This window comes from Miscanthus floridulus, chromosome 14 (assembly GCF_019320115.1).
Source record: "Miscanthus floridulus cultivar M001 chromosome 14, ASM1932011v1, whole genome shotgun sequence".
NCBI lineage: Eukaryota > Viridiplantae > Streptophyta > Magnoliopsida > Poales > Poaceae > Miscanthus > Miscanthus floridulus.
The window spans coordinates 82094554-82121904 of NC_089593.1; the positions used below are offsets into that span (position 1 = coordinate 82094554).

General features: G+C 45.7%; 3 protein-coding genes and 1 pseudogene across 6 annotated transcripts; 2 read left to right on the forward strand and 2 right to left on the reverse strand.

The window, feature by feature from the left end:
* LOC136505952 (uncharacterized) lies at positions 1–4629 on the reverse strand. Of its 4 annotated transcripts, XM_066501085.1 has the most exons (7): positions 3447–4629; positions 3261–3301; positions 2878–2967; positions 2535–2779; positions 1518–1730; positions 741–845; positions 1–300 (listed from the first exon to the last, which is right to left on the reverse strand). In XM_066501085.1, exons 3-7 carry the CDS (start codon positions 2888–2890, stop codon positions 163–165), a joined length of 714 nt encoding a protein of 237 aa, XP_066357182.1. In that variant the 5' UTR covers positions 2891–2967; positions 3261–3301; positions 3447–4629; the 3' UTR covers positions 1–162. The 4 variants fall into 4 exon arrangements, with proteins under 4 accessions (XP_066357182.1, XP_066357181.1, XP_066357183.1 ...); XM_066501084.1 differs by having other exon boundaries at positions 2878–2961; positions 3261–4629; XM_066501086.1 differs by having other exon boundaries at positions 1602–1730; positions 3261–4629.
* A 5549-nt stretch (positions 4630–10178) lies between these two features.
* On the forward strand, positions 10179–13526 carry LOC136504740 (LIM domain-containing protein HDR3). Its single transcript, XM_066499726.1, has 10 exons — positions 10179–10252; positions 10352–10478; positions 10566–10686; positions 11814–11897; positions 12017–12136; positions 12257–12466; positions 12548–12610; positions 12816–12931; positions 13018–13076; positions 13189–13526. Exons 2-10 carry the CDS (start codon positions 10417–10419, stop codon positions 13524–13526), a joined length of 1173 nt encoding a protein of 390 aa, XP_066355823.1. The 5' UTR covers positions 10179–10252; positions 10352–10416.
* Positions 13527–15183: 1657 nt separating this feature from the next.
* On the forward strand, positions 15184–16482 carry LOC136503872 (DIBOA-glucoside dioxygenase BX6-like; annotated as a pseudogene).
* A 4264-nt stretch (positions 16483–20746) lies between these two features.
* LOC136504586 (chloroplastic import inner membrane translocase subunit TIM22-2-like) lies at positions 20747–24595 on the reverse strand. Its single transcript, XM_066499534.1, has 5 exons — positions 24195–24595; positions 22194–22258; positions 22031–22103; positions 21872–21925; positions 20747–21182 (listed from the first exon to the last, which is right to left on the reverse strand). The coding sequence occupies exons 1-5, from the start codon at positions 24460–24462 to the stop codon at positions 20953–20955; spliced, it is 690 nt and encodes a 229-aa protein (XP_066355631.1). The 5' UTR covers positions 24463–24595; the 3' UTR covers positions 20747–20952.
* Between the last annotated feature and the right edge of the window lie 2756 nt (positions 24596–27351).

Here is a 27351-nt window from a genome sequence, read left to right on the forward strand (position 1 = left end):
TCCAAGATATAGATTAGTCAGACATACTACAAGTCTTGTATTAATTGGTTATGACTAAAGCTAAGAGATCAATAGATCATGACTTGGGCACAAAAGTGGCATTCAACAGCATGTCTTTGTCCTATACGATAGTAGGTGCAAACAAAAGAACAAAACTGCAATTCATGTCATCATGCAGCAATTCTCAGACACTTGTTGCCACTCCAAAATACTTGAACACCAGCTTCGTGCACATATGGTTGCTGCCACTCCAAAATACTTGAACACCAGCTCCAAAATACTTGCAACACCACATAGTACCTAACATGAAAAAAATATGAAATATCAGTGCAATGTGCTCTGTACATTAACTCTTGGCTAAGTGTTGCCAGGATCAATATATTCTGACTTCATTTCCTCATTTATTCATTTATTCTAGATATATATCAGCACAGAAGTTCATTTATTCATTTTAGGCATAATTCATTCACAGACAGCTGAAATGCCAAGGGATGCTAGCAGCAGCATGCCAGGCAAGTCACATAGATAAGCGACACATAGATGACATATATAACCATTCATGGCTCAAGCATTCTACCATATAGGCTGCTATATTGATCTGGTTCCATTCCACCATTCAACGAACACACTATGAAAATTAGAGCAGCCAGCCACTTGAGTAGACAATAGGCACGGAAAATAGATGACAGATTTCATAAATGTTCATCAGAATACAAGAGAAGATAGAGATAAGTACTCACAATAGCATTCTGTGCATCCTCACTAAAACCTGTCTTGCTGCTGCAGTGGGTTTCCTTGAATAGATCAATTGCTGTTGGGGGTGCATCCTTATATTTAGTTTGCTTCTGAAATTACCAAAGAAACCACAAATTAAACAAGTGACAGATAATACTAATAACAAAAATAGACTAACTGGACCATGCAATTCAAAATTTTGGTATATAGTTTATTAGTGCCCAAGTGGCACCTAAAGACTCTAGCTCACCACCTTGACTGTTTGCACTCAGAACACTATGTTTTTCAAACATTAAGCCTCATTCAATACAAATTTTTCAAACATACTGTGAATTCTAACACATACTGCATTTATACAAAACACCTGATATTGCGGTTTTACTTGATTTAGATGCAGATGTTGAAGTAAGCCAACAAGTCATATTATTCACCATTTCACTATTTTATTGAACCATAAATAAAGCAGAGGAAGCTCCAACTGTAGAGAATTTTTAATAAAAAGAGAAGAAACTGTACAGAGACATAAAACAAAAGGAAAAAGCGCCTGTACACCTGTACAGAACCTGGAAAAAAAGAGAGAAGGGGACTAGAGAGAGAGAGAGAGAGTCAGTTGTAATGAATCATCAATTGGTTATAATGAATCTTCGATCAGACACCATATATATAAATCAAACAGCCAATGAACCAGCAAAAAATAGCCTAATAAAAATTTGTACATTTGGTGGGACAGGTGGCCCATTTACTTTAAGTAAACATTTGCGAGCGATATTTAGAAAGGATACCTTGTGCTTTGGGTTAGACCACATCTCCACGAGTTTTTTCCACTGCTCGTCACTCATAATGGCCAATGGTGAAGTTGTTCTCACCTGGTTGGCTGGTACATCATTGAAGTATTTCTTCTTCAACATGTACCTCATATTCCGCTGTCCTTTTTTGAGTATATCTGAGCATGCATCTTTCACTGGCTGACTTTTCATATCAATGTCAAATTGCATCTACACATGAGCATGAGCATATGGTTAAAAGGCACTCAAAGCATATAATTATGGTATTAGTAACATAACATGCATATTCAAGAGGTAATTATGCTATGTGAGAAAACATAACACCAGCAGATTATTTAACAAGTCAGCCTCATTTTTTTCAATGGGATAGAACCATTTCAATTTGGCTTGTGATTTTTGGTGTGGCTAGGACAATTTAACTGAATTTTTAGCTAAAGAAAATGCTATGAACCTGTACACTAGCATGCACCTAGACACCGGATTGTTTCCAGCAGCATCTGCTACAGTGCTACTTGTGCACCATCCTTTCCTACTCTGGTCTACAGCATCTTGCAGCGAGACATATGATTCTTGAACTGTAAATGAAAACAGATAGGTATGCATGACCTTTATTCAGGTTTGTGATGGAACACTTGATGTGTTGTCATTCTCAACCAGAGCATATTTACAATTAATATATTAGTCACTGCAACACACCTATACAGGCTGCAAAAAAAAGGAGAGAACTCGACTGTGCTACCGCTGCATGCTGCAGCTGCAGAGCATCAGCCGGCCACTAATGCAGAGCACACACTAACTAATGCAAAACAGCAGCAGCTACAGCCAGCCACAGCTCAAGAGGGAAACACTACATTCATGTAATACCATACTTGAAATAGTCACTGTAAACAGGTTGTTCGTAGTTCAGTCCCATGCCATGGCAATACCACTACTCAAGAGGGAAACACTACATTCATGTAAAGTATGCACATTCTGTTTCCATTCAACAGAAGAAAACACAGGTTGGGCACTTACACCAATTTTTCCCATGTAGTCATCCAAAAGCTCCTTAACGGCATCATCTTCATAATCCTTCCAGCGGGTGAAGATTCGGATATGGTCCCGAATAAAAATACTAGCCTCTGATGCTAGCTTTGCAGCTTCCATAGGTGCCTCTGGCCGCTTGTTTCCTTGAGCAATGTGCACTTTGATCTTGTTGTTTAATCCTCTAGAAATCCTATCCAAGCCTTTGCCCATACGTCTTTTGTCCATACATGGATCTATCATAACATTTGGAAAATAATTAGTGAAAATCATAGACCCATTAACACAAATATGCACATCATTAATCATGGAGATAAGAGGTAGAATAACTTACCTTGATGAGTCATGTTGTGGTTGTCAGATTGGGTATGAGCATTGGCAACAATCAACTCTTGATCTGTGGCACCATCTTGTGGGTCTGTAGCTAGAACATGGCAAATTCAGTAGGTTCAGATAATTCCCTAGTCCTCTTCCCAGTGCCACATTGGGGACATTATTAGTATTCGCAAAAGTCACATGAGATGCTAGCTGAAAAGATATTGAACTCGTACTGAAATAGCTATCATTTCTTGTACATCTATGTAATCTATCTGGAATTTTGTTTGATTAATCTATTGTCCAATAGCATGAATTAATATTCTGCTAGGGCCTATGTGGATTATGGTAAATTTGTAGATCTAGATTGAATGAAAGTTTGGCAAGAGAAGCAACACAAACCTTGAATCTTTCAGTCCTTTCTCACATTTGTCTCGTCCTTTCTGCCACCAAGAAAAAAGTACAAGAAAATTAGTTGTCCCCAAACCCTAGCACACAGGGGAATGGGATGGAAGGAAAGGGATGCCTCCCCAAACCCTAGCACATAGGGGAATGGGATGGAAGGAAAGGGATGCCGAGGTGAAGCACCTGGATGCGGAGGGGAACAAGGATGCAACGGTGGTAGCCCTCTTGCTCGCCGGCGGTGGCCTAGGGCTACGGCGGTGTCCGTCCCTTGGGCGGCGGGGTCTAGGGCCGCAGCCTGGGGTGGCGGGATGCTGGGACAACGGCGGGCTGGGGCGGCGGGGAGCTGGGGCGATGGAGGGCTGCGGCGGTGTCCGTCCCTTGGGCGGCGGGGTCTAGGGCCGTGGCCTGAGGTGGCGGGAAGCTGGGGCGACGGCGGGCTGGGGCGGCGATGGCTGGGTGGCGCTGTCTCCGTCGGCCTTCGACGACGTGCGGCTGGAGCGACGGCTTGGGCGGCGTACGTACGTGGGGTTGGAGTGGTGGCTTCGGCGGCGTGACTATGTGGGTGGACGGGAGGATTGGGCCTGCTGACTGTTTGTTTTATTGGGCTCAATATTTCGCTCCTGATCTCCCGTGCAGGTATTTCACATTTACTCAGTTGTGCGCCTACCCTTTTAACGACACTTTGAGAGTGGATGCATTAGGCTACGACGACAATTTTTTTTGTCTATAACTTTTGCCGACACTTTTATCGTTGGGAGGAGAAACGCCGACATATAAGGTGTAGCCTTAGGGTACTTTTGGCGACAGTTTATATGACGATAAAAGATGACACAATTGCCAACATAAAATGTGTTGTTCAAACCCTAGATTTACCAACATCTAAGTGTAGGGAAAAGTGGGTTATGGTGTAGTGACATGCCATGGACACTACGTGCCATGGATTATTTCTAACAATCACCCCCTAATCCATGACACGCTCGTACGACCAACCTACATGAGCATCCGCTCGTCGTCGACGTCGGTGCCTTCCTTGCTGCCACCATGCTTGTCGCTACCTTCGCTCGAGCGCTCCTCGCTGCGGCGTTGACAACGCCGATGCACCTCCCACCGCTCCTCCGTGAGCAGCAGACGCTCGACACCATCCATGACCACCTCAGCTCCGCCACAACGCTCCTGCCGATGAGCTCCTCCAGCGACATGGTCGACATCTTCAACCTAGCTCTGGTATCAATTGTTGGCTAAGCCCAGGAACCGCTCAAACACACACACGCCAACGTTCTTGGAGAGAGATAGAAGAAGCATAATAGATACACTATTTTCCAGCGACGAATGCCGCGGCGAGAAACTCGCTTGTATTCTAGCTACATGTTCACGGGACTTGGCAACTAAATACAGAGGAGCACGGGGGGCTATATATAGGCCATGGAGCTCGCTTCCATGCCGGCCTTCATGCCATGATTCGCAGGACCCGCATAGCAACACCATGAGCCACTTGCTCATCTGGACAATGTGGCTTCTACCATGCAAATTGGCGTCATGCACAACACTACTCCAACTAGACTTGGTCTCGGCCATTGCATGACATCCAAGAGGCACACACGGCCATTGCATGCCATCCAAGAGGCACTCATGACTCGATTGGTCACCCAAAAATAGCCACACATGCACACCACCATCACGCGACACACACGCACATGCCATGGACACTACTTGTCATGGATTATTTCTAACATTGGCAAAGAAGCAAGGCACTCCCGAAGCATCAGCTAATACATCTCATGCTACTCCTCGCTCTCTGCACACAGCACCAGCTTCTCTCCCACCAGGCCCGTCTCCTTCTCGCTCCTCCGGTGGTTGTTGTATCCTCACCTGTGCTCTCAATGCCGCTATCTCTCAGGTTTTCAAGGCCTGCGGCACTGCTACCTTATCAACGAGGACCATCAGATCCATCAAGAGCTTTTATGAGATGCGTGAGCATATGCGCATGCCTTCGTAGCCTCCTCCTCTAAACTTTGGTGAGTTATTTGAGGATTTCAATTAGCTGATTGACCCTACAGCTGATCCTTCTCCTCCTCGTGCTGCTCCTCCCGATGATGATGAGACCCTGGCTGCTGCTATGGCACGGCAATCTCGTGATGGCAAGGTTGCAGTCCCTCCCAATTTTTATGATGAGGACACCGTGGTCGAAGGCTAGGATGTCTTCATAGACGACGTGACAATGACGGTGACGGTGATGACGATTGACGACGATGGTGATGGTGATGGTGATGATGACTTGGCGACAACGAGTGACCTTCTGTGGAGCCTAGTTCTCTCTTTTTGGTGCTTGTTGCAAAAGGGGGAGAACCTTGTTAGGCTTACTCTTTTTATCTCGTCATGATTTATATATCTTTTGGACTTGTTTAATCTATCTTAGTGAACTTGCAATCGTAAACTTCATCTCGTGGTGGTATGTGTGTGATGGACATGGAACACTTGGTTGTGATGGATGATTGTAGGACAAGTTTAATGCTTATTTATCTATCTAGCTTGTGGTTGTGGCTTATGACACTTTTGTGTGACGAGTGTTGTTTGTTTTAGTCATGTGTTTTGGAAATTTGGCTCTTGAATTCATGACCAAAGTTTCTTTTCTTGTTTGTGGTATAATATGTCATATTGCATCACACTTTGTATTGTATATGCTTGCTCACACACTTGATAGGCACCCAACGAATTCCAAGATATAGGTGGAGCTCTTTGAATTAATATAAGTGCAAAATTGACTTTACAAAGTCTCAAATTGAATTCAAATAAATTGCATATTAAGGGGTTGCTTCTTATATAAGTTGGATTTCAAAAGTTTAAATTCTTTTCAATCTTTTATGTAAGCCTAAATTGGTTGTCATAAATCACCAAAAAGAAGGAGATTGAAAATGTAATTGGCCCCCTAAGTGGGTTTTGGCATTTTAATGACAAACAATTTAGGATCTAACAAGATTTATGAGCAGATCGCAGTGGTTAAGTACAAATGGAGATTTGTTGGAATCATTAAAGGAAATGAGAGCCCCCAATCTTTATTTAAATCAAAGGCTTCAAACTCAGGGAAATGAACACTTTTGCTAAATTTGAGTTTAGAAAAGTTGTACTATAAAGAGGGTTGCAACTCTCACTATAGATGATGCTCTAGTGCTCAACAATTCATCTAAAATAAACCTAGAGACACACAAACACTTCACTGCACCCTTAGCATAGTGTCGGAAGTATTTATTCCGGTAATTCGTAAAGCACCTATGCTAATCACCAAGTAATTCTTTAAGCCCTATGCATATGGAGAGCTCCAATGTGGTGTATCAACACCCTAGCACCTTGCCTCCGCTCTCTCTATATTCAAATGGCCGATTGGAGCAAGTATTTATAGCCCCCAAGTTAAAACTAGCCGTTGGGCTGCACATCCTAGTTTTTTTTACCGAACATGACCGGTGCATGCCACGTCGACTAGCCGTTGTCGCTGTCAGAACCAACCGTTGGAGTCATTCAGCCTGTTCGCTGGTTGGTTTCAGCCAGGGCTTATCAGCCAACCAACGGTGTTTTTCTCTCACAACAAACCAGCACCAACCGAGCTTATCAGCCTAGAAACCAACGAGCGAACAGAGCCATTGTATAACCAGTGCACATGATCGGTGCTACACCAGTGATGACCGGTGCCCTTTAGGCCTTCTCCAACCTTTTTGCAACATCTCTGCAACCTGCAACCGGTGCAACACCGGTGATGACCGGTGCCCTTTGGGACCTTCTTCAATGCCCACAACTCTCTCTGGAACCCGTAACCGATGCACACCGGTGTGCCCGATGCCCCCGGTTTCTAAAACCCGCACTGCATGCTCTCTGGATGCCCAGTCTGGTGAGGCAACCGGGGTTGCTGATGCAGCTGCCGTGGCCAGTTGCACTTTTTTCCGTTCGTGCCCGTGAATCACGCAGGGCAGGCGGTGGCGGCACGCCGCTGTCGGTGGGCCGACGTTCTGCGTCGCCGTCGTGGCCCGCGTCCGGCGCCTAGCTCCGCGTCGTGGTCGCTCTCAAGCTCCACCTCGTCCTCGTGGCCTCTGTCCTGCGGCCAGCCGGCCAAGCTTCATCTCGCCCTCACAGCCTATGGCTCGTGGTCGAGCTATGCCTCGCCGCCCGGCCGCCGTCGTTTGTTCCACGCTCTGCGTCGTCGTCGCAGCCCGCAGTTAGCACCTGAGCTCCACATCAACGTGGCGCTCAAGCTCCACCTCGTTGTTTCGGCCCGCGCCAGTGCTCGTCCACGCCTGTCCAGCCCACGCTCGAGCTCCGCCTCTGCGTCACCCGCCCGGGCTCGCCACACGCAGTTAGCACCTGAGCTCCACATCAACGGATCGCAGCCCGCTTCCCTGCGTTTTCCGCGCGGAAGAAATCCACGACTCGTTAGGCCGGGAGGGTTTCCCCGTGCGACTTGCGAGCTTTCTTCTTCCTCTCGCGACGCTGCCCAGTCGCAAGGCCGCCGCCACCACAGCATCCGACCGCCCCCGTCCCGGCATCCGTCCACTACCGCCCCCGCCCCGGCATCCATCCGCCGCCGCGACATCCCTCCACCTCGCTGTCGCTTGGTCTCTCTCGTGCGTGCGACGTCGACGCCACCATGGATGCCCCCCTTCCGCCGTCGCCACCATGGATGCCCCCCTCTGTCCTCACCTCCATTGCGTGCCAGCACCTCAGCCTCCACATGGTGAATCCCGCATGGCCGCACCTCCCTGCCTCCGCTAGGGTTTCTTCTCTCTCTGCTCCTCTCACTGATCCTTGTAGATCTTGGGGAAGAAGATCCGAGGCCGCCTAGGATTCCCGAGGAGACGGCGATGGCGAGACCGGTTGTCTCTGCGACCACGCGTCCACAGCTCCACGCCTCAACCGGCCGCGGGACGCCCGCCCCTTCTGCAGCCCTACTCGGCTTGTGGCTAGCTGCAGAAGAGGTCAGTAGGTAAAGGAACGAAACTTGGCAGTAGATTATGCCTTTCTCTTCTCTATGTGCAAGATGGCAATAGTAAAAGAATTAGGACTTGAGATTATGTTTTAGAAATGTGAACAAGTGATCTAGATGCTTTGGTGCAGCAGCTATTTTGATCTGTCAAATCAAATGAAAAATCATGTTCATTTTCTTAATAATTCAATAGTCCACTAGAAGTTATGTGATAGTGTCAAGTTGCTTCTTGAATCTGAAGTGTTTGCACATTATCTATAGACCATAATGGTTCCATTTTTATAATTTTCTAAAATGCCGACTAATTCCCTGGTAATTCATACGTTGTTTAACTAAAATTTTCATTCTAATAAAAAATCACTTCAATTTCTCACAGTTTAACTATAATGAAACTGTATGCAGTCCTAGCTAGTTTAGATGAGCGTTTGTTCATCTGTTATTTTACCTATGCATCTGTGCACCTGTTAGTTTACCTGAGCATCTGTTAGATTACACAAGAGGTAAATAGGGATAGTTGTGATCTTGTTCTAACTGATAAAACCATATCTATTTTCCTGCCAACTTGAATATAAATTTAACTCAAGAAGTGTGTTGATGCTTTGTTATCTTTTTCTTCACTTTATGATGGCTCACACTGTTTCCAATTTGGAAATGCTGCTTTCTTCTAGTCAGTACTCGGTAGCAACCTTTGCTATCTTCCGTTGCTTTTGTTGTTCTGAATGTATATTCAATCAGCTCTAGGAATTTATCATTCTAGGTCAGGTAGCCATCTATTATCAGGTCATGATAGAAATGTCTATTTTCTGATTGTCAATACTCAATAGACAATCTTTATCAAGTACTCGTGATGGACGAATATGTTGTTTTTTTGCCTCATATTGCTTTCGACCAGCAGTTTAGTGGGTAGAAGTTTAGTTCTAGTCTTTTTTAAAACAAAAAGGTAATACAATTCATGCATTTTTCTGAAAATGCTTATGCATTGTTGTTGTTGTTGCTGTAATGCATTGACGTAGTTCATCTGTATGCCCCTCTGACAGAGTGCAGGCCATGCGTATGTGGCATCAGTGGTAGTGGCGCCGTTGGCATCTTGTGGCAGCTGTTGGTTCTTGATGGAGACGACAGATCATGTAGCAGCTATGAGCAGTGAGGTGTGTAGTTAGTGATCAGTTCTTCAGAGGTGGATATTCTTGCCTTGAAGGTAAACTAGCAAGATGGTGAATAGCAGTGTAGAAGCTCAATCCTTCTACCTTCTGGATTTTTACAGAACAATACTTGAATTCAAGTTTACCTTTTGGATGCAACTTGCAAGGCTGATCGAGAGGCGAATGAATGCTTGTATCATATTATTTGATGACATATATGTGTTAAGAAGCTTTTTTTCCCTCAAGTCTTTTCATGATTATTTGTGAGTCATCTAGATATGTAATAGCTTTATCATATTGTTTGATTTTTCTAGACATTTCTCTTTTTTCTGTTTTTGAGACTATTTTTGTTCATAGGAATTTCTACCCCTTGTTCCCAAACAGCAGCAGGGAACTAAGACCCCCGGAGGAAAGTACGCACGGGAAACAAATGTAAAAAAAATCCCCATCGGGGGTTTTCCTCCCTGGGATAGGTTCCACTAACTTCCAAAGTAGCCCTAAGGGGCCGAAGCCTGGCGAACAGAACCGCCGGCGGCCCCAGGTGACGGCCGGAGAAGAGGAGGACGCGCTATGGCACCAACGACCAGTTAGACCAAAGGTACTACACTGTACTAGTAACTTAGTTCCTCCCTTCTTATACAATTCATCTCTGTCTCCAAACGGCTCTTTGATCTATCCACACAGTGCCGTTTCACATTTTTACATCCAATTCAACTTGCATTTATTGCAGTACCATCTTAAGCTTTTAGCTTCGAACAAGCAGTTGCTAAAGACTATCTTTCTTTGCTGTTTCCAGAATGATCCACCTAGAAATGACAATGAAGAATTGGACCATGCAATTGCAGAGTCTCTTGCAGAGGATGCCAAACCCCCCAAAGGTACATGGATGAATCAATCTATACATTTTATGTCAGCATGGTATAAATTTCTCTAAATTGTTTCATCCTAGCACCCCGTTGCTGCAAATTCCTGCGCAGAGAAAAACCATAAGGGAGACAACAACGACGAAGATCTTGCAAGAGCCATACAGGACAGTCTCAACATGAACCCTTACACGCCTTATAACCCCTATGCTCCCTCTCAGGCCCAACCTAGAGGGCACAGGTTAGCCACTCTCACATCACCATTTCATCATACACCTCGTCTCTATTGCACCAAAACAGCTCAATGCCGTCAATGTCGATGCTGCAGGGTATGCGGAGGCTGCAAGCATGAGATAGGACATGGCCATTACTTGAGCTGCATGGGAATTTACTGGCACCCTCAGTGCTTCTGCTGCATCTCCTGCGGTCACCCTATCCGTGAGACCGAGGTAAGCTACTCCCTCCATTTCAAATTACAAGACGTTTTGACTTTTCTAGATACATTGACATAATATAATCTAAGTTTTAGAATTCTAGGGCATAGCCCGTGTCTTAGGCATTAACCAAGACAAACATCATCCTTTACAGCGTTCAGGTTGAACACACCTTTCCAAACAGTTCAACAACCCGCACCCTGTTCGCTTGATCGTTTCTGTGGCTTATAAGCCGGCTGATGCCGTTTTGTTGTGAGATAAAAATACTATATCATGGCTGATACGATCAAGCGAACAGCCCGCCGAACACAAAAAACATCAAAACTACCAACTAAAAGCTCCAAACCAGTTGAAGAACCGTCAACCACCAAACTAAACCAAGGCTTTCTGCTAGCATGGGCATCAGTCACCAACTTTGTTGGACAGTCTGTTCTTCAACTCCTTTGGGATTTCTCTGGTCTTCCAATTCAGAGCTTCCTGAAACATCAGCTTATCCCACCTATCCTCCACTTGATCTAGCCAGTCAGTCTTGCTGGTCTTGTTGCCAAACATTTTAGCTCCTCCAACTTCACAGAAAATTCCAGCTTCTTCATTTGTGGACAAAGTAAACCCCATTCTTGTAACATAATTGCTAGATTCATGAGAATAGACCTCATGAGTCATGTCTTTCCAAGCTATTCCCTGAAAACAAAGCTTATTTCTCAGTTTTCAAAGCCCCCATAGGGCTGCAGCACAGAACATGTTGCACACAAGAATTTATTGTTACTAAGCCACAGCTAACCAATAGACAGAAAATCCATACCAAGCCTTAAAAAGTTCAGAAATATATGCCCAAAGTTGTTGAGCTAATAACTATTGTAACACTCCTTTAAATTATTTATAAAATCATAACTGTGGGGATCCCCCCCCCCCCCCCCCCCCCACACACACAGTATTTTGTGTCAAAAAAAAGTTGCTGAGCTAATACCTAGAAAATGTATCTAGAAAAGCCAAAACGTCTTATAATTTGAAATAGAAGGAGTATCTTGCATTTCTTTCATTGTGGAAGTGTGTTTCAGTGTCATCAGGGATGATCATATCCATTATTGTTTCTTCCTGGTTATCAGAGATGATATCCATTATTATTTCTTCCTGTTTTCCAGTTCACCTTGCTGGGTACAGATCCATACCACAAGTTGTGCTACAAGGAGCTGCATCATCCAAAATGTGACGTCTGCCTTCAGTTTGTAAGGCTTCCTCAATCTGGAACCTGAATGATCTGCACTGCAGACTGATAAACTGCATGTGCATTAGTATTTCTACAGTTTGTCAGTACAAGAAACTCATTCTTTTTGTGTTTTTGTAGATCCCAACGAACAGGAGTGGCTTGATAGAGTACCGAGCCCATCCATTCTGGGGCCAGAACTATTGCCCTTTGCATGAGCATGACAGGACGCCACGTTGCTGCAGCTGTGAGAAAATGGAGGTACAAATACTAGAGAAAAGTGGTCGCAGTCTGATTACTTGTTTTCAAACTAGGCTATCCATTACCTGATTATATTCAAAGGCATTTTTCACCATAATTTTTTCGGTTGTAATTCTGCAGCCAAGGAACACAAAGTATATGTCATTGGGAGGCCGCAGCCTGTGCATGGAATGCCTGGGATCTGTAGTCATGGACACCGGTGAATGCCAGCCCCTGTACCATTCTATCAGAGACTACTATGAGGGGATGAACATGAAACTGGACCAGCAGATACCCATGCTCTTGGTTGAACGGCAAGCGCTTAACGAAGCCATGGAAGGAGAGAGTAGAGTGAGTATTTCTTCTGGCTTTTTTCCTGCAAAATGTGCGGCCTTCGGAAACACTAACGTTCATCACATCTGCATTATCCAGGGCCCACACCACATGCCTGAAACAAGGGGCCTATGTCTGTCAGAGGAGCAGACTGTGAGCAGTGTAAGTTCGACTCAAACTTTGACGGTTGCTAGGATGGTTAACCACAATGTGGCTATACAATAATCCTAATAAGATAGTCTTATCTGGTTATCTCGTTGTGATGAACTGAAAAGAAGCTCTTAAGTTTAGAGTGCTCGTTTCGATTAGCATGGCAGTCGAAGAAACCGACAGATTCTGCCCTTTTGACTGTGCATTATTTCTGCAGATACTTAGGAGGCCCAGAATTGGTGGAGACCGATTACTAGACATGAGAACTCAGCCACAAAAGCTGACTAGGAGATGTGAAGTTACTGCAATACTTGTCTTGTATGGCCTCCCCAGGTCAGGCAATTTACGCCTGATTCAGATACTGCGGTTCTTTCACATTCTATGGCTAGTGCGTCATCTGTGTCACAACGCTATTGCAGGCTACTAACAGGCTCCATCCTCGCCCATGAGCTGATGCACGGGTGGTTGCGCCTCAAAGGTACATGGATGAACAAATTTACTCAACTGAACATTCATAGCTCCATTTTTTCTTCTTTATGAAATTGATTGAAAAAATATTTTCAAAAGCTCTACTGAATCGTACTTTTCAGGTTACCGAAACCTAAACGCGGAGGTTGAAGAAGGTATATGCCAGGTCATGTCTTACCTGTGGCTGGAATCAGAGATTCTTCCGTCATCCTCAAGGCACGCGCAGCCTTCATCATCTTATGCCTCGTCCTCCTCTTCGTCTTATCCACCAACATCGTCCAAGAAAGGGAGAATATCTCATACTGAGAAGAAGCTGGGCGAGTTCTTCATGCACCAGATTGCCAATGACACATCAACGGCCTATGGTGATGGTTTCAGAACTGCGTATGCTGCCGTCAACAAGTATGGCCTTCGCCAAACACTGAACCATATACGCCTAACAGGAGGCTTCACTGTATAATAAGAGAGGGGGGAAAAAAGACAATGTCCATGCCGGACGCAACACAAAGACCATATGGACATCAAAGGTTACATACATATTGACATGAATTTTTCTATGTATTGAACTATGTCAAAAAAATTTATCATTCCATATTCTTGATGCGACTTCTCATGTTACTCAATTATTTGTATTATTTTGGTTTTTGTGATTTTTCATGCATTATTTTCATGAAAATGTTGTTCATTATAGCAAGGAAGGATTTTGCATTACGCTGCTGCTGTCTCTGCTTCATGCAATCAATCCAGTTTAATTTCTATGGTTAAGTCTGTTGGTCAATGGTCCAGTTGAATTTCATTGATTAAGTCCTTTGGTCAAGGATTTTGCGAGTAGGGATGTCCGTGGTTATCTCCCCTGGCCTCAAAATTTGCTTCCAAACAGCCGCAGGGTAATTGTCTCGTACAGTGAAATCTCCCCCACGGGTGCGCGGGGATTCGAATTGTCAAAAAAAAATTCCACGGAGGGGTTTTGCTCCCTAGGTTAATCGCCCTGAGTTCCCAAAGTAGGCCTGAGGGTTAAAAGATCCGAGCCTGCGCGCTGTCCTTCGTTGTAGGAGCTCGTTCGATTCGATTCCAATCCAATTGGTATCTGATCTGGTTCGATTTGGGATTCATCTTGTCTCTCTTATTTTGTTTTGGTCTCGGTTTGTTTATGGCTGTGATTTTGGCTCGACTTTGACAAGGTTTCAGAGTTTGACGGCGAGAGTACGGATGAATATGTGCTGAACGTCTCCACCAGAAACACACGGCAATATATTAGCTAGATGAGGCCGGACAAAAAAAAATCCAGAAAAAAAATAGGCTAAAATTTTGCCCCTTTCATATTAGGTATAGATATAGATATAGATATATGCCCTGTTCGACAGGACTTATTGCTGCTATGGCTGATTTGTAGGACTGATTTGTTGTGAGAGAAAACACAGTTTCATGGCTGAAAAAATATAGTTGATTCTGACTGATAAGCTCGAGCCAATAGGGCACTAGAGGTATAGATATAAGACATGCATGTATTTTAAAAATTCAAAGGGCTCAAATTAAAGCGCGTGGCACGACACTAATTAAAGTGTAAAGGTTGATTAGTTTTTTGTAGGGTTTAACTGCACCTCGTTAAAAAGAACACGTAGGCTGTGTTTAGTTGGACGAAATTTAGGAATTTGTCTACTGTAGCACTTTCGTTTTTATTTGGCAATTAGTATTCAATCATGGACTAATTAGGCTCAAAACGTTCATCTCGTGATTTCCAACCAAACTGTGCAATTAGTTTTTTTTCGTCTACATTTAATGCTCCATGCACGTATCGCAAGATTCGATGTGATGACTACTATAACACTTTTTAGGAAAACTTTTTGAAACTAAACCAGGCCGTAAGGTTTGTCTAAGCATATTTATCGCTCAGGTGCTCCGTGCTCGCTGAGAAAATGCATGTGCGCTACGTGTACCACCAACCACACGCACTGCCCGGGTTATATATTTGTTTGTCTTAACTCTTAACTCATGTCGTGCGTACGTACGTGCTGACGAATTTGATGAAGCATCCAATCAACCACGCCACGAACATCTGACATCTCGCCTCAATCCATCCAGCTCGCCTCAATCGCCGGCCCGGCCGGCCGGCAGCCATGTCCACCACGGAAGAAGCCGCTAGTCGCTACGGCTACGACCGCTTGAGCGAGCTGAAGGCGTTCGACGACACCAAGGCCGGCGTCAAGGGCCTCGTGGACGCCAGCGTCACGACCGTCCCCGCCATCTTCCGCCACCACCGTCAGGACGGGCCGCAGGTAAGGCTGGATAACGAGCTGGCTCAGCTCGGCTCGGCCTGGCTCGTTAAGATAACGAGCTAGCTCGGCTTGGCTCGTTATCCTAACGAGCCAAAAAGTCAGCTCGGCTCGACTCGTTAAAAGCTCGAGCTGAGTTTTTCGTCCAGCCTTAGCCGCAGGTATCGCCCTCTAGCAGCAGCGGCAGCACTATTACCGTTATCCTGGTCATCGACCTCTCGGCGGCGTCGGCGGCGGACGCCGCCGCGCGGGCGGAGGTGGTCGCGCAGGTGAAGGCCGCGGCCGAGACAGTGGGGTTCTTCCAGCTGGTGAACCACGGCGTCCTCGGGGAGCTCCTGTCCGAGATGCTGGCGTCGGCGAGGCGGTTCAACGAGGCGCCCCCGGAGGCGAAGCTTCCCTACTACACGCGGGACGCGCGCCGGAAGCTGCGGTTCAACTCCAACGTCGACCTGTTCCAGTCGCCGGCGGCCAACTGGCGTGACACGCTCTTCTGCGTGGTGGCGCCGGAGCCGCCGCGTGCCGAGGAGCTGCCGGCCGCCGTGAGGCACGTGATGCTGGAGTATGGCGGCGCGGGTGCTGGCGCTGCTGTCGGAGGCCCTGTGGCTGGGCCCTGGGCACCTAGCTCGCTCGGCTCGTGGCTCGGCTCGGCTCGTTACGATAACGAGCCGAGCCGAGCCAAGATTTTAGCTCGTTAGCTATAACGAGCCAACTCGAACCAGCTCGCGAACCGCTTGCAAGCTAAACGAGCCAAACTTCTAGGAAAAAAAAGTATCAAAACTTATATTAGTTTTTGTATTACTTCATGTCTTACACTTTACAATTGACTGATAACTGGTCTAGACCCTATAAATTAACTGATAACTTGTCAGCAACGGCTGGTTCAGGAGCGTGGAGCACCGGGTGGTGGCCAACCGGAGCAGGGACACGGCGAGGGTGTCAGTGGCGTGCTTCTGCAACGCGCGGACATCGCGAGGTCTGTATGGACCCATCGCGGAGCTCATCACCTCGGACGACGACGACGGCACGGGAACTGGAAGGGAGGCGCTGTACAGGAGCTTGACGGTCCTGGAGTTCCTGGCGCACTACGACATGAAAGGCCTCGACGGTCGCCCGGCGCTCCACCACTTCCAGTTGCTTCAATAATTTTACATCACATCAGTCCTGTGATGTGATGTAACTATGGTGGGCTACTCCGATACAATAATTGAAGGTTGAAGCAACATTAAACTTGATGCTTCAACCAGCTGTGTTTCATCCAAGATTTGAAGGATAGCCTACAATTGATTGAAGGCAGTCTCTGAGAGAGACAAGTGAAACAATTGGGTGAATTGTTCTTGAGAGACGGCACGGCTTTGCTAACTGAGATAAGCCTGTTTTTTTTTTCAAAAGAATGAAGATATGACTAACTAATCTTCAGGACTTTACACCAGTTATCTTACTAGAAAAAGTAGCTTTTTTCCATTTCTAAAATTTGAAACGTTGACATAGAGCTGCCTTTGGTAGCTTTTTTTACATTTATGTCCGATCTCCTCCATAGGTAGTGCTTTATATATTTGTCTATTTGTTTGATGACAGATGCCAGTAGGTTGAAGGTACTCATGTAGAAGATTGGGAGTGATGAAGAAACTACATTTGTTAGTTCTAATATTCCAGCTTAAGACAAAAAGGTGGACACACTTGCAATATTCTTTCACATTCAAATGTAATTCCAAGTGGCAGCCCCAAGTAATAAGTGAATGGCATAGAACCCTTTTCACAGCCAAAAGTCCTTGCGAGAAGCTCTAGCTTCTGCTCATAAATGTTTATTGGGACCATCATTGACTTTATGAAGTTTACCTGTAAGCCACTGGACTCCAAAAATATGTTTAACACTGATTCCAAAAAGAAAAGTTGCCTAGTTTCTCCTTCTATGTTGATTAAAGTCTCATCAGCATATTGGATGATAGGGAAGTCAAGATTGGCGAGTTCAATAGTCCAGTATCTTTTCCTTCGTTGATTAGGGACTGGAGGAAGTCTGCTGCAAGAACAAAAAGTAATAGCGAAAGGGGGTCACTGTGTCTAACTCCTCTCGTGAAAGGTCCTTCTAAGCACCACTGAAATCAAGAATGAGCATATGTAAGATAAGAGAGCAGAGAAATGAGATTACCAATACAGTGCTTGTATGTGCTCAAAGGTGCATACAAAATATTCATGTAAGGATTTCAACAACATCCCAAAACTAGGTTCCTCTCTTTTCTCTCTGCTCAACTGAAGTTGCTAGTTCTCTTCTTTCTTGAGCAGCTGAAAAACTTCCCTGTGGAGATCTAGACAAACTGGAGCTGTGGCAACAAGAGCTCCTATACGGGCAACGCCCCTGACGTGGGCCCTTTTTTTTTCTATTCGGACGGGGCACAAATGCAGCACGCGTGAGCCTAATCATCTAGAGTCAGCACCTGGAGTCCTGGATAGAGTCGGCACTGGCATTTCCCTCATTTTCCAACACGAACACGATTAGCCTCGCTTCTTTTGATTATTAGATCATGCATGCAAACTACTCCGCGTGAGCCTCACATGTCACACGACTCACATGTACACAATATAAGATTGCCCCCACTCACCACGCATGCATCGTGTTGGTCACACACGCGGCCTGTTCGCTGGTTAGTTTCTGGGCTGATAAGTCTGACTGGTGCTGGTTTATTGTAAGAGGAAACACTGTTGACTAGCTGATAATCCCTAACTAAAACTAACAAACGAACAGGCTGATGGTCTCTTCTTTCTTCTCCCTTTTTTTGAACCTTTCTTTCTTGAGAGAATTCCTTATTTGACGCTGGGAAAATGAGTCGTTCCTTTCTTGGCTCTGAAATTTTTTTCGTTCCCTATTTGACACTCACTTCAACTTTCGTTCCTAATTTGACATTGCCGTCAAATCCGTTAGCTAACAGTGTTAACTGGCCATTAAAAAGACGTTTTTGCCCCTAGAAAAAAAAACGGCGAAGCAAATTTGAGAGGAAAAAAAACCTGCGCCCGCCTCTGATGCATGCGCCCAGCTAAAAAAAAAAGGCGCAGGTTTTTTTTTCCTCTCAAATTTGCTTCGCCGCTTTTTTTTTCTAGGGGCAAAAACGTCTTTTTAACGGCCAGTTAACACCGTTAGCTAATGGATTTGACGGCAGTGTCAAATTAGGAACGAAAGTTGAAGTGAGTGTCAAATAGGGAACGAAGAAAATTTCAGAGCCAAGAAAGAAACGACTCATTTTCCCAGTGTCAAATAAAGAATTCTCTCTTCTTTCTTCTCCTTTTCATTAGCCAAGCATCACGCTGGACCTATCACGGGGCCATATTCAACACCTAGCCATTTTTAATTGCCCATCACATGGCCCTTCTTTTTATTATTATTCGGCCATTACATGACCACTGTAAAAGACAACTTAAGGTAAGTTAGGTCACTTAAAAATAATACGTACACTAAAAAGTAAACACAACATGGTACTGTTGATGCTGATTAGGGTCACGTACCAGCGAGGACTAGTATGCTTGAGGCCACACACATCCTAGCACGCAGCATCGAGAAACATCGAGGCCGACCATCAAGTCGGTCGTGCTAGACGTTCGTTCTTCGCCTGAAAAGATCACGAACACCTCCCAAGAAGACCCGTTATGGAGAAGAACAATGAGGTTGTGCTAGGTCGGTAAGGCCACCTAGTACGTCAATGAATCTCGTCGAGAAAGGTGCTGGACAACAAAGGGTTGGAAGAGATAAAAGTGGGGAAAATAGTACTAGGTAGATTTTGGATCGATTGTGTATGGATAATCTCAATCGGCCATGATCTAATATATATAGAGAGGGTGATTTTTTCTAGTAGGAAACCTTCCCAAGTCGTGATCTAAGTATTTAAGCATGTTTGCAAAATATCAAGGTAAATTCCCTTCCCAAATATGATAAAAAAAATCCCTTCCCAAATCCCTGTACTTCCTTTCTAAATGTTAAAATGTAATATGAACTTTTAAAAAGTATACTTTTGTCTCGTGGTGAGGCTAATGGAACGTCCTCCCTCTTCTCCATGGCATGTTCGGTTGGAGGAATTCTGGAGAAATTTGGATGATTTGAAGGAATGCTGGAGGAATTTGTGAGAGAAAAACACTGTTCTGAATGAAAAAAAGAAGCAGATCAAGTCGGGTTTAAAGGCACGCGAACGAGCAGAGAGCATGTTAGAGCTTTCCCAACGCTCCAACCAGGGATTGTAGCCTTGTCTGGACATGTAGGATTGGACGTGACGTGGAGAAGAGAAAGGAGAAAGCGGTGGCTTGCAGAGTAGACAGAAAAGTGAGTGATCCGTGAAGAGAGATTAAGAAAGTTGTGGGTGAGCAAAGAAATACTCTTTTAGTTGAAAAAAGCAAGCAGACTAGCAAACAGTAGTGAGTACAAAAGTACTCGTACTAGCTTGTTGCCTCCGTCCAAACTTACATGGATGGTTTACTTTTAGGTCATGTTTAGGGTCTGTTTAGATTCCAAAAAATTTTGCACAGTACCCGTCACATTGAATCTTACGGTATATACATGGAGTACTAAATGTAGACGAAAAAAAATTAATTGCACAGTTGGGTGAGAAATCGTGAGACGAAACTTTTGAACCTAATTAGTCTATAATTAGACACTAATTACCAAATACAAACGAAAGTGCTACAGTAGTCAAAATCAAAAAAATTTGGATCTAAACGGGAGACCACCGTGAACTGCTTGCGTTGTTATTGCCCTTAGGGCTTCCCCAACGCAAGGACGTGGCGTACTGCCCTAGACTCCACGATGATGCCAAACATCCACGTCAAAAAGAATTATAGCCTTGCAATGCGCAGAGTGGCCTACAGAAGAAGCAGTGATCTCATCGGACCAAAAGATGAAGCTACTACAGGAGATGTGTAGGGAGTGTGGTCATGGAGAAAAAGTAGAGAAGTGGAAAAGAATAGGAGAGATTGGAAGGGGACATGATGTGATGGTGCAGTAAAAAAGCAAAGCTACCTTGGATGGGAGTGTGTTAACCAAAGAGCACAGCTATCTACGCGTACCGGTCATTTTAGCCCAAGGCCAACAGCATGTGCCGCACTGCCGCCTCCGTTGGCGGTGCCCTTATAGAAATGCAGCTGTTGCTGCTTCTTTTAAAAAGGGAGATGCAGCTTCAGGGATCGCGAAACCAGGTAAGAAAGATTGATCAGAGGTTGAGAGGAATCTGAAATGGAAGCAGTGTTGATTGAATGCCTAGTACTCTCTCCTTTCATAAAAGGGTGCAATTCTCACTTTGCAAGTCAAATAATTTTGAACTTTAACTAAAGTTATATAAAAAATACTATTTACCATGGTTGTGGTAATTCATGTTGGCTCTAACTGGTGAATGTCGACTAGGTAATTACGGGGCACGATGTGGGTACAACTCCGAAGAACCGACCAGTTGAACAAAGGACAATCTGCTCCCCTTATTTGCAAAATTGTTACATAACAGGGTAGAATCATCAACACTAGCAAAACACTACCTTGGGAACATACATTTGCCAAGAAAAAAAGAACTCTGATTGACCATTGACGCATTTACAAGGACACGTTCCAGAGTAGGTAACTAGGCGTCACTCCATAAGGATAACTCAGTTTCCCCGAAATTTGGATGACAAAAAGTTTTGAAACTTAGAAAATTCGTCCATCGCATCCGGAAGAGGAAGTGTGAAGGGAGGAAGAACACTTTGTCCAGCCTTCAGATCCATCACACCTGTCGCAGGCGGGAGCGCCAGCGCAGGCTGCTGCTTGTTTAGCTTCTCAATGATGTAAGAGAGAGTCCCAAAGGTCAGGCAGCTCTGAATCAGAATTTGTGGTGCACCTGAAACCCAATAAAAAAAATGTGATATTGATTTCAACAATTACTGCACCGGGCCATCATATTCTAAGAAATCAAAAACAAGTGAGCATAACAAATTAACTTGAATGGAATGCAAATAGTCAATGTATGCCATGGACATCAACAGAAGATGAGTAATTGGAATCTAAACATTGATACTCCATTGTGCACAAGAGACAAACCACAATTGATTATGGAGGCATCCTAAGGAGATATCAAAATGCAGAATTGTTAAGCATAATAAGCATCAAACTTTCTATTCGTGACAGACACTCAGACCATTCAATCTAAAGAAACAGGCATGCCATCAACTAACACAAGTTTACAACCAGCTTAGTCCCCTGCATAGGAAGGTTTCTATGCTATGCTCCAAAGGTCAACCAGATCAAGGGTTGCAAGCAAAGGTACAACCCAAGAACCACACATATGAGCAAGTGATCATAAAATTTTTAACACAGACATTGTGTTTTCACTTTTCAACAAACAGTGTCAAAATTGCAAAGAGCATATATAAAAAAGAGCAATTGTCTCATAGCCAGAACTCGGCATAAACAATGTGGCTATTGTTTATGTAACCTTTGTCCTCACCAGGCCATTAAGGAACAGGCTGTGCAGCAATTGTAAATTAAAACAGTTCAAAGCTATTGATTACACATTTCCTGAAACTTTACCTGGAAAGCTCAAAGCAAGGCCAGTACAACAGCCTGCGACTCCTGCATTGATTCCTGGAAATAAAATAATTGACATGTTAATGCATTCATGCATTTTTAGCATTTTATTAATCCAGAGGAATAAAAAAAGAAACAAACAGAACACAGACAAATACAAACCATCATCTTTTCCACGAAGTTTTCTCAAAGAGCAGGCTACCAAACTTTGAACACCAGCAAGAACAGCAAATATCTAGATCAAGAAGGCAAGATTTACACCATGAGATGTTGGTAAACAACAGGCACAAAGTGGTATCCACATGTGGAAAGAATATCCTTATACCTTAGCAGATGACGCAGCATCAGGAAATGATCCTTTAAATCCCTTCATCATAACCAAACCTTTACCTGAAAAATTAAAGAAAATAGAAAAGTGGAGCTATCTGATTATACATGTAGGCTTCAAAGCAGAAGACCAAAAAAGGATAACAAAAACACAATCTGGAGCTAGACACCACTAGGATTCCAGGACCCACCTAGCACTTTTCAGAACACTGTGTTAATTAAAATATAGGACCTTGTGCTCACTAATCCAATAAGTCATACAGGGGATCTCTACCGATTGTGTGATTCTATAGTTGTTGACCCTCTAAGAAAGAGCATAAAAATAAAGCTACAGCAGAGAATATATGGTTTAACCAGAGGGATACTGATCCACTACCAGTGCTAACACAAATAAAAGCATAATAATTTTCTAGAAAGGGCTTTATGGTGCCAATTTCATTCAATATGGTGATGACTGTAACATCAGTTAAAAGGATTAAGTTCTTCATATCTCAGTTTTGGTTTCTTTTTGCTTCTTCACAAATCAAGGTAGAAGTTATTTGGATGAACTTTTTCTTTTACATGTGAGGATTCAGATCAGGCCAGCATTGCTCACGTTGAACCATATATGCATTTGAAGGGCTAAACCAGATTTTGGGATATAACTCTATGGATAATTTATGTATAAAACTCAAGTGAATTGTAGCTTTGATAATACCAGTAGTATTTCCTATTTGGTACAAGCATCTCTGATTTCCTATTCCGGTCTTCTCTGAAGAGGAGCTATCTTTCAATTTCTACTTGTAAGCAGTGAATCAAATAATACAGCTGGGGCCCAGACTGGTTTGAACAAGAGAAGATACAAGTCAGGGTTCTGTTTGGTCAGCTGTGTGTGATGATGCAGAATGAACTAAGAACACAAGATGGCATCTGGTTGGCATGATGGATGCTGAAAATACAAGGTTATGCCATCGGAATGTAACCAGCATTATTCCACTTATCTAATCTTAATTTAACTTTTGCAGCTCACCTTTATCCAATTTAATCACTAATGTAGATCCCCACTTGCATAGGGTTGTAAGAAGACCCAATTTCCCAAATTAAACTAATCCTCACCCATGCAGGGTAGGTAGAGTAACAGAGCAGCAGATGTGAAATGCTCCAAACACACCTCCAGACCTTCTCTTTCATTAAAAAACAGATATGCTACAGAAAAAATACTCCAGAACCATCCAACTCACCAACTAACTATTCAACTATGGACAATACATCAATTTGAAAACAGATTACCTATTAGTTGGGTTTCTGTAAACTTTTTCAGATAACACAAATACCCATGCAAGTGAAGCTTTTCCAGGCTGAGAGTCTCAGCCCTAAGTCAAGTGATATCTGACTGTGTGAATCAAGGTTTAGTCATTTTTAGTTTCTTTTATTATTTTAATCCTTACATGTTTCATGAATACAGCCAATACTAAACCTCTGTACGGTTACATGGTCAGGCCTCAGGAGTCATCAGGACAAAAATAAAGTGAATAAAACAGAGAAAATTTCACCCCCCCCCCCCCCCCCCACCCCCACATTTCAAATTTAGACATTTATTGAAACCAAATAGTCCCACTTGAATCAGATCTTCTCTACAATCTGTAGAAACTTAGACAACACAACAGTAATCTAACAAAACAAAGTTCTAAATGGTGCAATTATAGACCAAACAAATGAAAACAGTTCCTAAGAGCAGAGTTGTACAATAAAGACCACAAATTGGACCAGGGCACAAGTACCTGGCTACGCCCAGGATGAACAATGGCCATAGCAAAACAATACTTATCACACCAGTTGGGAGGCTAGAATTGGGGAAACATAACCTCATCATCCCGAGTCCGCACCTGAGGGCCTCGAAATGGCGTCACGACCACACGTTGCCTCGCCGTCGGTGAGCCATAAACCCTAGCGCGAGGTTAAGGTTCCATTCGAACGGGGAGGCAAGGGAGAGCAGAGACGACGGGAGGCGTGGGTTTACCGTATCCAACGACGGCGCCGACGAGGGAGCCCACGGCGGACTCCCAGGCGAAGCGGAGGAGGCAGACCCCTGGCGCCGCGGTGGCCGCGGCCAGCGGGCTCGGGTTCCGCGACACCGCGAGGCGTGTCAGGATCGGGTTGGAGGCGGCGCCGGGGCGGCGAGCCCCCATCCCCTGCTGAGGGGACTCGTCGGAATCGGATCCGGTGGTGTCGCCGTCGGAGAAGGGGTCATCCTCCGGCCTCGGATCGCCGCCGCCGCCTCTCGCCATGGCCGCCGCGGTCTCGTGTCCCTGTTCGTGTTCGCGAGCGTGTGTGTCTAGCGAGCGGGCGCGGCTCGTCACGGGGACCGGGTGGATCGGTGCACCGCCACTGCGCACTGTCCGCGTGCACACCCTGCGGCCTGCGGATGCCGCCACACGCGAGTACTCCGTAGGATCCTCTGCGGGCAGTGGTGAGAATCCACCGTGGATAAAGAGCAGTTGAGTTCTTGGTAGGTGTCGGTGTTTCGAGCAAATACCAACGAGTAAAATTATGTTATTACGTGTCTAATTTAAATAATGTGCTAAAAATATACAATATTTATACTGGTTCGGACAGAATGTCCCTACGTCCAGTTCGTGGCTGTTGCTCGTGTTATTAGCACCAAAAAATTCGTAATAGGGGTTACAAACGGACGAGAGAGAGAAATGTCTCAAATCTCTAATAGAAAAGGTCGAATAAGTGCTGAAAGCTTGGTCGCTGCTCAGCTATGTATCATGTGATGCGTGGTGCCTTGAATCCATTCCTTAGTGGGGTGCCCTGTCGTCCCTTTTATAGGTCAAGGGAGAGCAGGGATTACAGATGGGGGAAAGAAGAAAAACCAGAGGCCAAGGAGGTCCTTCAAAGATACGGTATTCCTTTTTCTCTGTGCGAGCCCCGCTGACATGGCAGACAGTGCCAGGGATAGCCCCACGCTGGGAGCACGTCCGCTGATCCTGTCATGTCCTGGCGTGGTCAGCAAGTTGTCACGCCCCATCTTGCCCCGGTGGCCGGCGCGGCGGACCAGGGTGCTGATCCATGGCCATGCAAAGAGCAGACAGTGCAGAGACCGCACGTCCATTACTGTAGATGATGCGAGTTTTCTCTTAGACCATAGTGATTGTCGTGAGCTTCCGTCAGGATCCGCGCCCGAGGGCAAATGGCGGCGCCCATAACACTGTAAGACAAAATATCGACGTCTACAACACTGTTCGGGCTCTGACATGCCTAGAAGGGCTTAAAGTGCCCATCTTGTCACATCCTAACGGTACTTTCCTACAGGCGTGCAGGGTATGGTCCTCGGTATTGCGGTTGACTTGAGTGCCCTGCCTTATCTGCGCGCGTAATTGTGAAGGAGCAGTGCGCATACATCAGGCGAGGTAGAGCCAGTCCTCAGATGTCGGGCGAGGCAGAGCCTGCCCTCGGACGTCGGGCGAGGCGGAGCTAGCCCTCTGACATCGGGTGAGATGGAGTTTGCCCTCAGACATCGGGCGAGGCGGAGCCAGCCCTCGGACGTCGGGCGTGGCGGAGCCAGCCCTCAGACGACGGGCGAGACAGAGCCCTCAGACGTCGGGCGAGGCGAAGCTAGCCCTCATACGTCGGGTGAGGCGGAGCCAGCCCTCAGACGACGGGCGAGGCAGAGCCAGTCTCCAAACGTCGAGCGAGGTGAAGCCTACCCTCGGATGTCGAGCGAGGCGGAGCCAGCCCTCGGGGGTCAAGCGAGACGGAGTTTGTCCTCAGACATTAGGTGAGGCGGAGCCAGCCCCCGGACATCGGACGAAACGAAGCCCGCAACCTTGGTGGTTTGGACGAGGTGGGACCCAGTGGGAAATATAGTTGCATTCTTGATCACTCTGATGAATTAGCGTTGATGGGTATCAACTCCTCTTCTTCGGGTACCCTACTTTTGGTCCTCGACAGTAGCCCCTGAGCCCCCGGGCAATTCGAGTAGAATTATCTAGGGGATATTTCAACTTGCCAGCAGGTGCGCGCGAGCGCACCCGGTGGTGTAGCCCCCGAGCCTACGGAGGTGTAGAATACTCCTTCGGAGGTTTTTTTTGAAAGGGAGGACTCTGCGGGCCTTGGCTTTCTCTTGTCGCCCACGGCATGCCTTGGGGATGATGATTCCCCTTTTGCTGAGGTCGGACCCTTCGCGGGTGTGGTCGTGAGTTTTGATGGTTGTTTAGCTGGATAGTTCGATTGGGTCCCAGCATCCCGTTCATGGGGATTCGGCCAGGGTAAGCTTTACTGAGACTCAATCGTGGGCCGATATGTCCATGGCGCTCGTGCTCCTGGGCGCTGGCCATTTGCGGGACCTATCTCTTTCCACTCTTTGTAGGGTTGTTTGGAGTGGCTGTTGGACCCGTTGATGGGCCAATCGTCGGACTCCTAGGCCCAAATGGGCCGTAGATGCGATTTTGATCTATATTCCTTTTACTCTTAACGAGTCCCGGTCCACCTAGGGAGGTGAAATGTCCGGTGATTTTCCCGCAGGAAAGGATAGGGATTGCATGCGCATATCCCACGGCGTGACGTTGCGGTAGATCATGGCAGACGCGGAGATCCAGGCGGACGGTTGGTTTCCTTGCATCCGTTGCCCCTATAAAACCAAAGGGTTCGCCCCAAGGGTTTTGTACTTTGCCTCATTGCCTTAGCATCTGCAACCTTCGCCGCCAATCGCCTAAGCCCCCTACATCCGTGTCTCAGCCATCGTTGAATTCGCATCCACCCACCCCAATCTTCCAATGGAGCCATGGTGCCGCTCTGATATCACCCTCTAGCGCCTGGAGGGCCTCGTCTGCCGCGGTCTTCTCTGTGCGCGAACCGCCACCGAGGAGTGGTGGCTTTCCGGTGACGAGGACGCACCGTCGCCACCCAACGGTTATGTCGTGTCCTTCGCTCACTTTCATGAGCGTGAATTCACCACCCCCGCTCATAAATTCCTTCGAGGACTACTGCACTACTACAAGGTGGAGCTATAGCACCTCAATCCCAATGGAATCCAGCACATCGCAGCGTTTGTCGTCATGTGTGAGGGATTCCTGGGGATCGGTCCCCACATCGACCTATGGCGGTACTTCTTTGTCGTCACCCTCCTAAAGAAGTAGGAGAAGAAGCAAGAGCTGAGCACGCTGATGGGA

Excerpts from the sequence above, each read along its gene's own strand:
- LOC136504740 (XM_066499726.1), top strand. The coding sequence starts at position 10,417 with ATGAACCCTTACACGCCTTATAACCCCTATGCTCCCTCTCAGGCCCAA. Across the intron at positions 11,898-12,016 it reads GTGACGTCTGCCTTCAGTTT|ATCCCAACGAACAGGAGTGG; the intron begins GTAAGGCTTCCT and ends GTGTTTTTGTAG. Across the intron at positions 13,077-13,188 it reads CGGGTGGTTGCGCCTCAAAG|GTTACCGAAACCTAAACGCG; the intron begins GTACATGGATGA and ends CGTACTTTTCAG.
- LOC136504586 (XM_066499534.1), bottom strand. The coding sequence starts at position 24,462 with ATGGCGAGAGGCGGCGGCGGCGATCCGAGGCCGGAGGATGACCCCTTC. Across the intron at positions 22,259-24,194 it reads CGGCGCCGTCGTTGGATACG|GTAAAGGTTTGGTTATGATG; the intron begins GTAAACCCACGC and ends TTAATTTTTCAG. Across the intron at positions 21,926-22,030 it reads ACTTCGTGGAAAAGATGATG|GAATCAATGCAGGAGTCGCA; the intron begins GTTTGTATTTGT and ends TTTTATTTCCAG.
- LOC136505952 (XM_066501085.1), bottom strand. Across the intron at positions 1,731-2,534 it reads ACTACATGGGAAAAATTGGT|ATGCAATTTGACATTGATAT; the intron begins GTAAGTGCCCAA and ends GCTCATGTGTAG. Across the intron at positions 846-1,517 it reads GGTCTAACCCAAAGCACAAG|AAGCAAACTAAATATAAGGA; the intron begins GTATCCTTTCTA and ends TGGTAATTTCAG.